The 17,567-nt window shown below is 43.4% G+C and overlaps 1 protein-coding gene across 1 annotated transcript in view; it reads right to left on the bottom strand.

The window, feature by feature from the left end:
* CACNG4 (calcium voltage-gated channel auxiliary subunit gamma 4) overlaps window positions 1-17,223 on the bottom strand; it is a 62,759-nt gene extending 45,536 nt beyond the window's left edge. The window contains exon 1 of the mRNA XM_084646890.1: window positions 16,828-17,223. Within this exon, the coding sequence (XP_084503016.1) occupies window positions 16,828-17,050 (223 nt within the window). The 5' untranslated portion in view covers window positions 17,051-17,223. The remainder of the gene's footprint in view (window positions 1-16,827) is intronic.
* Window positions 17,224-17,567: the final 344 nt, after the last annotated feature.

Here is a 17,567-nt window from a genome sequence, read left to right as displayed (position 1 = left end):
AGCCCAAGTCATCACAGCTTCAGCTTGGAACAAGCACCCAGTCTTCTGGGGACTCAGTAGGCCCAGTCCGCCCAACCCTACCCTAAGGATTGTAGCCCTCCATGGACCAGAGGGTCCTGTCCAGGTGTATAACCAGCGTATAACCAGGCTATTTATCCAACACTCCTTTCTTTGTTGGTCCTTGGAGAATCCAGTCTGAACTAGTAAATGCAAACCTCTCCGGGGGGTAGCTTGAAAGGGCTGCTAATGGAAGAAGTATATTAGCATCCCCCTCCCTACTAGAGACGGTACAGATAATGCCACAATAATACATATACAATTGCATTTTTACTACAATGTACCCCCCAAAGGTATTAACCCGACTTCAATAAGGTTTAACTCAATTGAATCAGGTCCTGTCAGTCTGTTGCACTCAGGACTCATATTTGAATTTTGCAAAGAGAGCCAATCTTAACTGTGGCCAAACCAAACCCTGGGTCTAATCACTTCTGGACTTTGGAGTGTTTGAAATCTAGAGTCCACATTTGTATGTTGAGCCCAGCTTGAATCATACACATCATAGACCCTGAGATCTGAGATACTGTGGTAATAGTGGTCATAAAAGTATGCGAGCGCCTCCCAATCTTTAATGTATTTATGCTCATACCACCCCTGTGAGGTAGGGAAAGGCTATTATCCCCATTTTACAGATGGGAAACTGAGGCATGAGGGCTCAGGTCCTCAAAGGGTATTTAGGTGCCTAGCGCCCATTGACTTTTAATGAGAACTAAGTGCCTAAACACCTTTGAGGATCTGGGCCTAAATGACTTGCCCAAGGTCACACAGGACATCTGTGGCAGAGCAGGGAATTGAACCAGAGCTCCTGAGGCCCAGTCTAGCACTAGACCATTCTTCCGCTCTTGTGGATCTGACAGGTCTACTCCGAAACTACTGAATTCATTCCTCAGCATGAAGATAGCAACAAATGAGAGGGGATTTCAGAGAGTGATAATAAAATAATACCTAGTTTTTATTTAACACATTTCATTTATAGCTCTCAATGCACTTTACATTACCGCCATCTTACATAGGGGAAAGAGGGGGTGACGTAGCTTGCCCAGGTCAGCCAGTGGGCCAGTGGCAGAACCAGGGATAGAACCCAGAGAAGAGCAACTAAAACAATGAAAGGGGAGGAGGACACCAATTTGTAAGAACTAAAAATATTCACATCTTGGCTAAGTGTGAAGTGTAAGCAACAAAGAGCTATTTAGTAGTAAACCAAAGGACCCTAACTAGGAATAATGGGATGAAATTAAGATTAGGAAAATTTAGGACATATTTTAAAAAAAATAATCTTCATTATGGTGAGATTAAATTGTGGAATAGTCTCTTCAAACAAGATGGTGGAAGCTCCATCTCTTGGGCAATATACCTAGTCGACGTCACAAATGACACACTGGATGGACTATTCCTGCACGGCCAGGATTATGGGCTTAGATCACGTGTGTTTTCTAGCTTTAACATCTGTGATGCCGAGCTTTCAGAAAAACCCGGTTATCAGTAGACTATAGGGAGGGGCAACAAAAATAACTCACTGTGCTTGATAAAAATGTTTAACTACCCATTCAGCTTTCCATTAACCCATGCACCTGGACTTTAACTAATACCAAAGAATGTGCCCAGTGAGTGCAACAGAAAACATTTTTATGTAAGAGGAGGTGAACATCACTAAAAATCAGAGCGCCTTTGTACGGCATGCCAAACTGCTGAAGCGAAAAAATGTCTTCAGTGAAAGGGCTCAGATGTGAGCATGTTTCAATGCACAGCTCCAGGAAAAACTCTGATGATAAATGTGAGCTTGTAATCGTTGCTTTTCAGTGGGAAGTGAAGCCGGAAGGGGAAGTGGGAAGGATCGTGCTGGCTAATTGAAGCTTACATTGTCATTCAAGCACTGCATTTTAATTATAAGCTGGTGATGACACACATGTCACTTAGTTCGCATCCAGTTTTAAGCATGCGTATGTGTAAAAAATGTCAAATAATAATTTACTATTGTGATCATGTTCATTACCCTACACTATGTCTCCCAGGCACATGTATAATGACATGTTGATACATGTTAATTCTAATGCCTCTTTTAATATAGGGCTTAAACACACATTTAGGGCCAAATTCTGTGCCAGATGGCCACCAAAACAGGTACACATTAATGCTATAAAGGCAACATAAGCATGTGGCCATACTACAGCCATCTGCAGCCCTCTCAGTGCAGGTTATTCCTGTCAGTCCTGCCCCAGAATGCCCCTCTGTATCTTCATCTGCAGTGTGGTTGCTCTACAGATTTGGGCCCTCATCCCAAAAAGTCTTACACATTTGCTCCATTTTATGCATGTGAGCAGTCCTATTGATCCTGCAAAGCTAAGCATGTGCTGGCTTTTTGAAGAATCAGGGCCTTAGCGAGGATTTGGAATCCAGCTGGAAGATTTCTGGCCTCTATTTCCTTCTCTGCAGGGTTCTGCTGTGCCCAAAGACTCTGTTTCCAGCCAGGATTTCACCCTTTTAGATACCGAGATGTATGTAAAATGGGAAATTGACTACAGATAGCTACAAAGTCAGTCTTGAAAAATCAGGACAAGATCTCGAATAAAAATAAGGGAAAGCATTGTAAAAAGCAGGTTTTCAGAGTAAATCTCCTTCAATCACATTGGATAGATCAACAAGGGCAGCTGTTTTTTAATTTATTTGATATCAAAATTGATATCAAAATATAAATTAGATTTCCCATTAATAAAAAAATAAGAGGTAGTAGGTTCCAACTGAATCTTCTGAGTGATTATCATTAGAAAATGTACTCGGAATGCAGTATTTGTTATTACTATTGCATGCTACATATTTTACATAGCGCCGTTCATCTTAAAGGATTCTAAAGCACTTTGCAAACAATATGCATCTGCTACCACTGAAAAAGCAGCACAGCACACTAGCAAGGGGTACGGTGCATAGCCCAACAGAGGGGAAATTTTGTCTAGTTACAGGGCAAACACTTACACTAACGAAAAGTGCCACAGGATCTTTAATTCCTATATGGAACAGATCGAGCCTTAGATTTTAAGGCTTCGGGTAACATTTCCAAAGGCTCCTAAGTCACTTACATGCTTAAGTCCCATTTGGTGTTCAATTAAAAGTCACTTTTGAAAATAGGCTCCTAAGTCACTTAAGCACTTTGAAAATTTTACTCGCTCTCGCTGTAAATACCTGAGCACTCAATCTATGCTCAGATTCTATGCAGTAGAACCCCTATTTTACAAACTCACTGGGGACTGAGGAGTTCATAAAACTGAGAACCTCATAAAATGGAACATCTCAAAATTAGGGTCGGTATAGTGCATAAGTTGAAGTATGGTGCACTGCATCACTTTCTTCTTCCTTCAAAGCTATTTCTAATGCACATAAGCCATCATCAGAATGTGAAGGGACGTCTCCTTGTTCTTCACTGATATCACTTGTTATGTCATTTTCTTTCTTTTAGGGAAAATGGTTCATATCCTAGTCATTTGTAAGATTAGTGTTGATACAATTAAGGGTCCACTGTACTACAGAAGGGTGAACAGATGAGTCTCACAGGCTAAGATTTGAAGCTGAGGTTACAAGAAGCCGCTTCCAATCTGTTACTTAGACGACAGAGTTAATATTCTTTCTATTATGAATTTTATATGCTCTGTGTGTGGTAATATTCCTTATTATTATGGTTGCCTAATACTTCTCATTGCAAAACCCTCTTTTCAGTTGCTTATAACTTTGCCAAATGTTAACCATTTGGGCTGAAATTTTTGATATTGGGTGTCTTCCTTGGGCTGAATTTTGTTTGGAAACTGTCAGCCAAAATGGTTCAGCCATTTTGGAGAATGAGACTAGGGGAAAATACATGGTTTTGTAATAAGAAAAGGAGTACTTGTGGCACCTTAGAGACTAACCAATTTATTTGAGCATAAGCTTTCGTGAGCTACAGCTCACTTCATCAGATGCATATCGTGGAAACTGCAGCAGACTTTATATATACACAGAGAATATGAAACAATACCTCCTCCCACCCCACTGTCCTGCTGGTAATAGCTTATCTAAAGTGATCATCAGGTGGGCCATTTCCAGCACAAATCCAGGTTTTCTCACCCTCCACCCCCCCACACAAATTCACTCTCCTGCTGGTGATAGCCCATCCAAAGTGACAACTCTTTACACAATGTGCATGACAATCAAGTTGGGCTATTTCCTGCACAAATCCAGGTTTTCTCACATCCCCCCCACCCCCATACACACACAAACTCACTCTCCTGCTGGTAATAGCTCATCCAAACTGACCACTCTTCAAGTTTAAATCCAAGTTAAACCAGAACATCTGGGGGGGGGGGTAGGAAAAAACAAGAGGAAACAGGCTACCTTGCATAATGACTTAGCCACTCCCAGTCTCTATTTAAGCCTAAATTAATAGTATCCAATTTGCAAATGAATTCCAATTCAGCAGTTTCTCGCTGGAGTCTGGATTTGAAGTTTTTTTGTTTTAAGATAGCGACCTTCATGTCTGTGATTGCGTGACCAGAGAGATTGAAGTGTATACAGACTAACACGGCTGTTACTCTGAAACCCATGGTTTTGTAATGTTACATTACTGCTGATGACCTTTTCTTTTACGAGTTCCATTGGCCCCATGCTTTGAAAAAGGGACTTTTGAAATTTGGCAAGGGAGTGACTTGTGGGTCAGGGATATGCTTTTTGCTGTCCCTGTGAAAATCCACCGAAATGTGTCCATCTTATTAAAAAAAAAACACCTGAGCTTTCCCGTGTTCAGTAGAGACTTCGATTTTAGCTAAAATCTCCAAAGATTCTGTGCACGAATAGCATGCTCAGGCTTCTCACAGTTCCTCCCAGTGTTGAGCAGACTACATCTCCAGAGAGCAACTGAGCACGCTCTATCTCCTGACAGCTCCTAGGAGTGGCTGGACTGTGCATGTGCTATCCCCAAAGGGTGGCTGGGCAAACAAACAGGGGACAAGGAGCTGGGGTGAAGTGGGGGGCGGGGGGACAGGGAATGGCTGGGCAAGAAGACTGGAAGTGGTAGCAAGGGGAGACTCAGACCGGGATGGGGAGTAGAGAGGCATGAGACTAGGTCTTTCTGGGTAAGGAACAAAGGATGGGGATCAGCAGCATGAGGAGTGGACAGTGGGCCTGGCTAGGTTAGGAGAATGGGACTAGGATGAGGAGCCGGGAATGGGGAAGAGACAGCACTGTCACTGGGCAGAAGGGGGGGTCATGCTTGGGGAGAATGGGCAGAAGGGGGGGTCATGCTTGGGGAGAATGGGCAGAAGAGTCAGTGCTCCCTAGAGCACACTCCCCTCCACAGCCTGGAATAGATCCCTGAGTCTCACCATTCGTCTGTTGTCTGCAAATACCTGTGAAACCCACCAGCAAAGTGTCTTATGCGCTGATCCACACAGAGGATAACAACCTACTATTGCTATCAGTTATTCAAGTGACAGAGGTCTCTGCACTGGCGCTAAAGGTTCCAACCATGTTGATGACCTATGTGGGTGTCAATATGAAGGCAACCTTACTTCTGGCATATTCTAACTTTTGATTGCTTGACTTCACAAACTTAATAATGTTTTTATAAACATTCTATGCGTGTTATATTAATGTTATATACAGTATAATTCTAGTTTTGCAAATTCTCTTTATCCAAAAATTCTAGTTATCCAAATCCACAGTGTGTCCCCCATGGAGCCTTATGATGGATCAAAAGTATCAAAATAGCACTTCTGTTTATCCAAATGCCAAGTTATCCAAAAGTTTTCAATATTCGCCGGGCCATACGGACAACCAGAAATGTACTATATACACATTCATACAAACATGCATATATATACACACACCCTTTATACACATGATAGTGATATTAGTTACATAGCACTAAAAGTGTACAAGGGCACTTTACAAATAGTCACTCGCCCAACTCCAAAGAGCTTGCAATCTCACTATATGATGTACAGATGAGTGATTGAGGAGAAGGGATGACAAAAAGCAAGGCAGTTCTCACACAAAATTATCCAGAATTTTTTGATAATAGCAATCAACATTATTTGCTGAGCTATAAAATAAGTATATTTGATATGTTTTAGATTTGATTTCAGTTAGACATTGCTCCTCCAGGCAATATCCTGTTTCAAGTCATAACTGTGACATGTCCTGGTTTCTATTTAATGCCTCACAGCAACCCTACATAAACTGTGCCTTTGGGAAACAAATAAGGCAGAATAAACAGTCTAAATCTCATTAAATGTCACAATTTGGGAGAAGAGAGAATGTTCAGTCGTCCATATTCAATACTAAAATGAATTATTTAAGGCATAAGAACATAAGAAAACTGATCTGAAATCTCCTGTATAAAAACGGGCAATGGCTTAAAACCAGTTATTAACTAAAACTGGGGAAAAAATGAATGTGAAGTGAGGCTGGAGCTTTGTTCAACAGAGAATGTTTTCTTCTCCTGAATATCTTTGAAATATTCAGCACTATTGAGTTAATGGGATCAGCTAAAGGAGAAACATTCAAATGGCATAACCCAGAGGCACAAACCAAGGTAGCAATTCAATGGGAGAATACGCAAAAAACAATAAACGGGATTAATTTAAACCAGGATTGACAATCTGTGGGAAAATGCATTGTTCCATAATAGTTCCTCTCTTCCTTTGTCATATGCTTCCTGCCCCCCAACCCTCATGTTTATGTTACTGCTGCATCCTTTAGATATATAATTAGATACATGGTAACTTTGACTTATTTTGAAGAATGTGAAGTATTATTTAAAAGTAAACAGAACGCTGCATAAACACACTGGAGATGAAGCAAAAGAGGTGGAGAAAACAGATGCAAGAACACATGTGAGGCAACAGACCAACCTTCAATAACTCTGTGATCAGAACTTTGTTGGTTGCCAGAGAAGAGACCAAGGAGGCTTGAGAATAAAGAGGAACTACAGATCCTTGGCTTTCTACCTGGGGCAGAATGGTCTTTGTTGGGTTGTGTCATGAAAGAATCTTGCAGTCACTGAAAGTTAATTTTGAAGCCACCTTTTTTACAGAGGAAAAGTTATAACACATGAACAAGAAGAAGTAAAAAGGCAGGGCTGAACAATGGTGCGTGTATAACCACACACTGGCAGAGGGCCAGATTCACTGGCAGGGTAAGTGGATAAGACGTCACCGAATTTGAGCCAAAGTCTATTAAAACTGGCAAAATAAATAAATAAAACAACCAGAAATCCAGTTTGAAGGGAAATCTATCTCCAGTCCACCTAGGACCAGCAAAAGTTACTTACAGATGTGTGGAAGGCTATTATGAAAGAACAGATAGACAGAAGCCATTCTCTACTTCGTAACTCTAACTGTCTTCTATCAAGGTAAAACAAAGAGATGTATCTTGGGAACAGAGAACAAATGACTGGAACAAATAAAGAAAATGCAGGTCAGGGAGACCTGGAAAATGAAGAGACAGGACTAAATCAATCATGTTTTGACAAACCAAAATGAACATAAAAAGACAGACATATTGGCACAAGGTAGAAAATGAGAGCCAGTGAAAAGATAGAGAAGACACATTACCGTATTTGGAAATTAAATTCTTTTTGATTGTGCTTCAGTAGTTCATTGACGTCAGTGGAAGATGAGGGAGCTCAATACTTAACAGCTAGGGGTCCTATGAGCAGATAGACTTACTTATTATTACAAAGCCTGTGCTGTTCTTCAACGATTGCTTCCATGTAACGGTTCTTGGGGAAGATTCACTGAAACACTCCAGCTGCCTTGTGCTACTATGATTGAAATGGCTGTTTAAACTGGCGTTACAGCTGCCTTGTGTTGCTGGAGTGGAGCAAAGTAACCAGATCAGAGGGGTGATAAAATAATGGGTTTTTTTTCTGTACAGCACTTATAAATATGTTTCAGTCTCTCAGATATACTGACAAGTGTGTGTTTAGTTTGTTTATTCTACTACCCCTTTGTCTGACACCTTGGCATCTCTCGGTAAGAGTCTGGCTGCTGAACCTGCAACATCATAAATATGAGTGCCAGGAAATTTAAAATGAAGATAAGCACAAAGCAAAGTTAAATTCTGAAACAGGCCCAGTATTCCAGTGTGACAAAAAATATTAGGAAGTATGATTTTTGTAATGAGATGATTCCTGGCTCAGAAAAGCAGAACTGGAAAGAGACGTTTTACTGAACAGGTGGGGCCCATTTTTCTCTTACTTACATCAGCTTTATACTGGCATAATTCCACTGACTTCCAAGAAAATACCCCAAATTTACATGAGTGTAAGGAAGAGGAGAATCAGGCTGTGAATGTTTAGGGCCAGATCCTGTCTCTCGAAATCTGCATGCTTAAATGCAAAGTTCCAGTGGATTTATGCTTCGTATAATGACAGGAGAACTTTCATAGAATCTATGTCCAGAGAGACCATTAGATCCCAGAGGTTCTCAAACTTTTCTTATTGCGTACCTCCTTCCAGATCTACCAGCTTCCTTGCTACCCCCTTCTAGATGTACCAGCTCCCCGCATACCCCTACCCTTCTCATCACTGATAACTTTGTGTGTTCTTCTTAACACTACATGTCATTAGCCATTTGTCCATAATTCACTGTGAAGTACAGATAGTTATAGTGCGACGTATACAACCAACCCCCACTCCCCCACGGCCCTAAATTCTCAGTTGGACTGGACAGAAGCTGGGCAACTGAACCCATGCTGTATGGTGACTGGATGTGAGGGCTCTGTATGACAGCATCTCTGTGTATCTGTGTTCTCATTGGTACATCTTGAAGGAAATTAACTACCGTATTTTATATAACACATTCCCAAAGAATTTTAAAGTTTTGTCTGAGTAGCCCATTGTGAAAATGCAATAAATAAAATAATAAATAAAATTCACCATGACATAATTGCTACTGTGTGCCCCCGAGAGATGGCTCATGCACCCCCCCACACCCACCCAGGGATATGCATACCACAGCTTGGGAACCCCTGAAGACTGACCTGAAACTTTTACTACCAAGGCACATTAATATAATATTTACCATTTTATAGGAAACTATGCAAACAAAATACTTAATTCACCTATACTGTGTACTCACCTTTGTTGAGCAACTGTATAATCTTATTGCCTATCTTTCCCCACCACCTCTTCCCTGTTGTTATTGTTGTGTTATGGCAGCATCTAGAAATCTAAACTCAGACTGGGGACCCACTGTATTAGATGCTGTACAAACACAGAGGGCTTGTCTCCACCTACTGGTGGATCGACACTGCAGCAATCGATCCACTGGGGGTTGATTTAATGGGTCTAGATCACTAAATTGACCGCCGATCACTCTCCTGTCAACTCCGGCACTCCACCGGAACAAGAAGCATAAGGTAAGTCGACGAGAGAGTTTCTCCTGTTGACTCAGCATGGTGTAGACACCCCAATAAGTCGACTTAAGGTACGACCTAAGGTTATTCACACAGCTGGAGTTGCGTAACTTAGGTTGCCTTAATCCCGTAGTGTAGACCTGCTCACAGTAATAGACTGTCCCTGCCCCAAAGACCTTATGATCTAAACAGACAAGACAGACAAAGTAAAAAAGTACTGTTATCCCTGATGTACAGATGGGCAACTGAGGTACAGAAAGATTAAATGACTTTCCCAAGGTTATATAGCAAATTAGCAAATCTCTGGATGGTAGAACCTAGATCTCCTGATTCCCAGCCCAGTGCCTTAATCATAAGACCATCCTTTATCCTGCTGCTCTGTTTGCCTTTTTGTTGTCTCATGTATGAAAGTAGCTGGTCAGCTCTTTGGCATGCAGGCCATGTATGATTTGTCTCTGCTGCCAAGCACCTAGCAGACTTTTGGCCTTAGTTGCAGTTGAAGGCATAGGTTCAGCCATTGGGTTGAGGGGATGGGAGGGGAGGCGTAGTCCCTGGCCATTTCTTGCTGTCTCTATTGATGTAAAGCTTGCTGTGGTTCTAGGATGGATACATTCTCACATCTACTCCCCACCCCCAACTTTTTAATGTGGTTTATGGTGCTCAGCATCTTGCAGGATACAGCCCAAAGTCAGTGTTTAACCTATGCAACTCACGCTGTATAACAGCAGAGACATCTAGTTAAGCTTTCTTATGCCAATCATGTGTCCTTTCTGACTGACGCAGCCAGAGTGGATTTCCTAGCCACTGCCTTGCCATATATAACATAGATTAGTACAGTAAATGTGATCAGCATCACATAAGAAATAAGCAGTCTTTTGCAATTGTGACAGGTTTCAGAGTAGCAGCCATCTTAGTCTGTATCCGTAGAAAGAAAAGGAGGACTTGTGGCACCTTAGAGACTAACAAATTTATTTGAGCATAAGCTTTCGTGAGCTACAGCTCACTTCATCGGATGCATTCCGTGGTAAAAGTAAGTGGTAAAAGAGGAAAATACCACTGAATGCATCCGATGAAGTGAGCTGTAGATCACGAAAGCTTATGCTCAAATAAATTTGTTAGTCTCTAAGGTGCCACAAGTCCTCCTTTTCTTTTTGCAATTGTGTAACCCAGGTCACTGAGACATATGTAGGACCAGAAAAATATAACTCCATATTTGTCTACATTCTCAGTTCCTGTTAGAGATTGTTCCGGTCACAAACTACTGGCATATAGCTATATGACACACCCCCTCTACGACTGCCTACTGTATACGTTATATATAACACACCACCACAATATGTAGTTAACCAACTATGTATAATTTGTTGTATCCTTGACTCTTCCCACATATGATATTCTGAAACTATTAAATAAAATGAATATTATCCATATTACAGCTTTCACAGATGAAAAAAAACTTTAACATCTGGATTACAGATATACTTCCATTAGTTTATGGCCTCCAGGGAGTGTCACTAATGCACACAATGTCCTTGGTTTTGCTCTGGGATCTCTGACTTCCTAAAAGCTATGTAAAGAAATCCTGTGTAGCCTGATACTCCCTATTGGCAATATACCCAATTGAAGAGGGTAAATTAATCCACCAACGAATAAGTCACATATGCAATAAATTGACTCCTAATCTACATGTTTCATACACCAATGTAGGAAAAACTGATGTGCTAAATCCATGCTGTATTTTGAGATCTGCCATTGCAAATGACGAAGGAAGCACATGTACAGACCCTCGGTTTTTTTAGGGAACAGATGGATCCTCTAGTATAGTTTCTGCTAGCAGCTCCTCTAACACAGCCTTTCCCAGTTTTTAAAGACACACAGTGTGATGATCTGAGGTCAGAAATTAGAAGAGCTTTAAACTCTGTTTCCAAACAAGCCGCTTCAAGCTCAGAAACTCTATCTAGCAAGCAAAATGCCATAAATAGAAAAATTAGCTTAAAAAGTCTGTCAAAAATAATTCACCCAGCTTCTGGCAAGTTTCTACTGCACAAGTGCTACAAGGATAATACTGGACTCATAAGAACCATGGTTAAAACTGATCCATGCAGCACAAATTCTTTAACATCGTGAGGGGGAAGTGATGTGTTTTAATCATAAGCAAAAAGAGGGGGAATCAGAAAAATGCATGGACTGGAAGGGAATGACGATCTGGGCTGATTCTCAGAGCCCTTCTCAAGTGTGTTTTGTTTTGTTTTAAAACATTTGGTGCTAAATGTTCAAGTCTCAGCCGTACCTGCAGAATATGTACTGTGCCCAAGAAATAGTTTATTGCACACTCATAAGTACTGCATGATATATTCACTCATCTTTGTGTTCTCCACGTACAGCTATCTACTTGCACAGCATGAGGATAGGCTCATATGAACAGAGCATTTTGAGATGGAAAAGTGTTCATGATTTACTTGTCTGAGTAAGGACCATGAACTTGCTTTTACAGGATTCACCTTGGATGGTAACTTCCTTTTATGTGCTTGCCTCAAACACTGTACAAGTACATTTTCTTTTGCTTGCAAGGATGTTCCCGGAAGCAGAACATGTCACAAATACCCAAGTGAATGTGCATTCATGCATGCCAGACGTGTTGCAGACAATTGTGCAACTAGGCATTTGTGCAAATGCTTGAGCCATAAATGATTCGCTCGTGCTTGTCTCCTTTTTATAAATGTTTCAGTCATTCAGTCAAGGAGCACAAACAATACCTATGTGAATTAAGTGACCAATCACACAACACAAATAGCAAATTACAAAACAGTGAATATTCAAAGGAACAGTCACAGCAAATAGTTCAGGGGTAATCCATGCCCTGAAATGTTTAATAAAACACTCTTTGAATAATTTCAAACAACAAATACATTCCCCAATTTCCTATCCTAATGTCACGGGGCCCAGTCCTGTAAACACTGGGAGTAGTGCTGTCTCCTGTGAATAAGTCTATTGACTACAGTGTGACGATTTCAGGGACGGATATGGCGGTGGTTTTAAAATATACCACTATTTTTCTAGGTTAGGTTTCAATACACACATCAAACTAAGTGGTACTAGACATATACCATATTAGTATAAGCTACAGAAAAATGATGTGTAGCTGTATGTTTCTCTAATTTAGCTTATCTTGATTTCAGTGGGGCTATTCCTAGTAGGAAGCTTTACACCTGGTAGTGTTTGCAGGATTGAACCTATTGACCTCTCAAGGAAGATGCTCAATGGCCATTATGGAGCTATGATAAGTTACACCAGTTGAAGATCTGTCCCCTAGACTGTAACCAGATCATATCGTTAAAAGAGATTACAGTTTTAGCTACTGTTGTACTTCCACAGATTATGCAGGTTCTAGACCATTACCCTAAGATCAGTAAAAGAGGCAGGAAGCTGCAACTTCTACTATAAGAATATGTACATTACCACTGAAGAATTTTTTAACAGTTTGTTATTTAAGGATGGGTAAATTAGATATACGTATTAAATCCTTTGGGAAATAATGCTACTGACTAAAGTAGCATTTCTCAAATGCAGCCACCGTGGCTGCATGTGGCTACCAGGGGCTTTTCTTGCAGCCACAGCCTCCTGGGCAGTGATGGGGGGGGCCACAAAGCAATGGCCCGCCAGTAATGATTGAGCCCTGCCCCGCTTTGGAGACACAAATGCTGGAGGAGCAGACAGCCAGTGAGTTCCCAGGGGCAGTGGGGTCAGGCTTCAGTCCTTGGGTGGTGGGTGGCAGGCTCCAGCCATGGGATTCAGGCTCCATTCCCCGACCACACAGTGGCAGGCTCTGGCCCCAAGCTCTCCCCTCCCATCACACCTGGGTCCCCGCTGCCTCCGTACCCACCATCCAGGGCTGAATTTGTTCCCAGGCTTGCCGGAACTGAGTTAGTCTGATATGAAAAGTGATATTTGTATGTTTCTTGATATTAATAGCTAGCAAGTCTTTAAAAAAGCAAGCAAAGAAGCAAAAGAAACAACAAGAAAAAAGACAAGAATCTGCAAAGCACCTTATTTGTGTTTCTATTCTGTTTAGGTCCAGTAAAGAATAGAGACAACTGTACATTACTTTTAATATTGAGTCTGCAAAAAAAAAAATCCTACATAAATAAATTACAACGATTTGGCCATGTATATGTGCATATGTATTTGTTTTTCCTAAAGTTGATTAAATATTTTAGGGGAAATTGTCAGAGTGTCCAGAGGCCACCAAAAAATTTGTTGTGAGACCCCCTAAAGCCATCTAAGACCTAGTGAACCTCCAACTTCCACCCCTGAAAGAACTATGATAAAAAGACAGAAATTGTGTATTAATTGACCAGAAACTAAATTAATTTTGCATAAGTGTTATTTTAGAGTGACTGCTCTCCATAGAACTGACTAGGACAACATAATTTCAGCCCAAACAGAATCCCAACCAAAAAGAGAATTTGCCAGAGCCCAAAATTGTATTTATCTACTAGTTGCCAATTTGTTAAACAATGTGGAAAGGAAGAAAACACTAAAGCACGACTACAGCTCAGAGAAGGCACTATCTTTTCCTGTGTGTTTCAACATTTTCTCTTTGAAAATTTGGAATTTTTCTGAGCCTTGATATGTAACAGTTTGAAATCATGTGTATACATTTTCACAGATATAGGTTAAAAATATTTTAATGGACCATTTCAACTGACCTGAAATACACTCACATCTAACACTTTATTCATGCCAGTAATTTAAGAGGTTGTTTAACAAATTTCCAGCTTATGAATGTTTACGTCTTAGATCTGTCACCGAGATAAGAGTCAGGTGGTGTTAAACCCATAAAAATAAACGAAGTGGCTTTTTATAGTGATTATGAAACAAATAAACAAAAATACCCATAAAAACAGAGTTCTAAAAATGGGTCTTCAAACCAGACTACTTAAATAAAACATAAACATTCATAACCTGAAAATGTTTTCCCACTGTCTGCCTCATCAGAATTTTAAGTATTATAGTATGACTTTAATAAAAGAACCATCCATGCAAACTGATTAGCTCAGATTGTCACTCATGTTTACTTGGATATCTTTTTAGACATTCCTTTATTATTTTTTAAAACATCAAAAACCTACAGTACTGAAACCAAGGTGTCATGATGTGATTTTAAACTTTGATATTTTCATGTACCTGTACAATCTATTTTCAAAGAGAATGTTTGAGAAGAATGAATAATTTGCAATGAATTATTTATGTGATGAATGTAGCCTCTCTTTCTGCTTTCTCCGTGAGCAGATATCAATTTTCTCAGATTTATGCATTCTTTGAATATGACAAATAACTTTCAGATTTTTTTACTTTGTGGTATGATCATGAATATTTGAGTGTCAATCAGTATTGCTTCATGGAGATTGGTTAGCTAAGCCACATGGTATCTGTTCTCTTCCCTGAATAGATTAATGTTCAAGCTCCAGCAACCCAAATCTTCTATATATGACTTTGCAGGTGCAAATACCTGTGCAAGTAAAATTTGATTGCTCACATCTTCAAAGCAAAAGGGGACAAAGCCTCACCACAGTGTGGACAATGTAGACAAATACTCTATTAGTGGGCGTTTATCTGCAATATTTACCCAGCTCTCAACACTTTACTAGGTGCTTTAGTTTTGTACAAAGAGTCTGATCTAGGTTCAGTTGAAGACAAGGTAAAAACCCTCCCACTGGTTTCCACGGAAGCAAGATTAGGCATCTAATTATGAGATTCTTTAAAGATCAAGGTGAAATGTTGGCTCCACTTAAATCAATGGCAAAAATCCCATTGATTGCAGTGAAGGCAGGGTTTCACCCCAGATATGAGGGCCCCAATCCTGCAAACTGTTCTGAGCAACTCTTGATGGGTGCTGAGGAACATACTTTCCCAATGAAGATAGAGCCTGGAGGTCAGAAGACCAAACTTGGCCAGGACCTCAAAATTTGGCCCAATGGTTTTCAAGGGGAGTTGAGGATGCTCAGCCCCCTCCTAAAATAACCTCAGCACAGCTCAGGCTCAGACCCACATTTTCTAGCTGTAATTGAAAAAGAAAAAACAGGTGATATGTTGGGATCCTTTCAGGAGTTGCCAAACAAAGCGTCTGTGTTTCCAATAAAACTAGGGCAGGTGTCAAACGGCTGCGATTCTTCCATGTTTTGACTGAAAAGCATTTTTCTTCTGAGACTATGATGGATATGCAACATATTTCCTGGGTAATTATTCATCGGGTAGCAAAGCAGGCCACTGCCAGAGAAAAACGATCTTCCCACGGAACCTTTACAGCAGTAGCGGAGAGGAGAAGATGACAACCGCTCCCAGGTTACAAGTGCTTCTAGGATGCCACAACTAAGAAAATAAAACCTACACTGTACTAACTGCCCGGCTCCGACTTATCGCTGCTCCTGGCTGTGTCGGTAAAGTTTCCCTTCTCCACAACCTGCCTGGGCACCGGGCAGGGTCGAGATTTCAGCGCCCCAGCAGCCCGGCTCCCCTTGCCCGCATCTGGGGCGCCTGGACCCCCCTCAGCCGGCTTCCTTCCCCACCGCCAGCCGCTCAGGGCGCTTGGCTGCCAGGGGCTGTTTCCCTCCCGTGGGGCTCCCCCGAACGGCTCCGCGTCCCTTTACTAAGCCGACGAGCCGAGTTGGGCGGAGAAGCCGCCTTTGGCCGGAGCGGGGTCGCGGCGTCCTGGCACCGTGGCGGGGTTTAGCTTGTAACTGGGACGTGGGGGGGTGTCTTGTTAGTCTGATTCAGATCCCATTGTTTAGACGGGGCAGCCCCTTAGGGCAGGGACCCTGTCTGTCCTCTGGGCACCGGCTGAGCACACACTGCGGGGGCTTCAGCCATGGTTCGCAGGCTCTGTCCGGAGACAAACCAACCCCCCGCCCCCGGGTCACTCTCTGTCTCTCTCTCTGTCTCTGTCTCTCGCTTTCACACCCCCCCCCCCACACACACACCCCCTCCCGAGAGGAAAGGGCAGGTCCCACCACACCAGACAGGCGCCCAGCCGCACCAGTCCCTGCGTTTGCCCCGGAGAGCGGGCAGGGAGCGGGGCTCGGAGAGGGCAGCTCCCCGGGGAAGGCATCCCTGTCCCAGGTCCGGTTCCCATAGCAATCTCCGAGAGACCGGTTGCCAAGGCAACCTCCTCCTCGACCGAAGGACCGAGGCTGAGAGTCGGGCTACGTCGAGGCTCTGGCTGGCCGGGGCACAGCCCCAGCTAGGGACCCAGCCTCGTCTGTGCAGCCAGCCCGGGCCGGGAAGTTACTTTCCTGCATCTTTGCTTCCTTCCCTGTGCTCTCACCCCGCCCCCCCACCCCATCAGCCCCCCGCAGCCCCACACACCTTCCCCCCCAGCCCGGGCCGTACCTTCCAGGCAGCAGACCCGCCAGAGCCCGGAGTGAGTGAGGTCCCCCTTCGCCTTGCGGGGCTGGCTCTGCGTCTCCTCCGCGCTGAGGTTGGTCCCGTTGCAGACGTGGGCGCTGGAGTAGAGCCAGTAGTCGGTGCCGATGGCGATGGCCATGAGGCTGAAGGCGGCGAAGGCTCCCACCGTGGTCAGCAGCATCTGGACCCCACGGTCACACCACACCATGGTGCTTCATAGCCCCCCGCGCCGGCTCAGGGGGCAGCAATCGACCGAGGCAAGGCGCTGCCTTCCCCCCCGCCAGCACCGCCCACCCAGCCCGGGCATGGGGGGAAGGAAGCAATGCCCCACGTCTCCCTGGGGAGGTGCTAGCCTCCTCCGCCCCGGTGCACGGGGGGCCAGCGAGCTTGGCGGGAGAAGCTAGATCCCCCCCCCCGCCTCCCTAGCCCCTCCTGCGCCGCTGGGGCCCAGAGTCCCCCCTCCAGCATCCTGCACCCCCGTGCACACCAGCCATGCCTCCCCCTGCCCAAACTCCGAGGAGCGGCTAGCTGAGGAAGCGGAGGGGGCTGCGGAGGCTCCGCCTCTCCTCGCTGGACCACTAGGTAATTCTCAGGCAGAGGCGGTGGGGCGGGGGGCGCGGACCGAGCTTGGCCCGGCGCCGGCGAGGACGCCCCAGTCCAGCTCCCGAGGGCTAACCGGGCGCCCTCGCGGCTGCAGGAGAGGCTTTGTGGAGGGTGGGTGGCCC

This window comes from Lepidochelys olivacea (assembly GCF_965140295.1).
Source record: "Lepidochelys olivacea isolate rLepOli2 genome assembly, chromosome: 14".
NCBI classification, from domain to species: Eukaryota; Metazoa; Chordata; order Testudines; family Cheloniidae; genus Lepidochelys; species Lepidochelys olivacea.
This window is presented reverse-complemented; position numbering and strand designations above follow the sequence as displayed.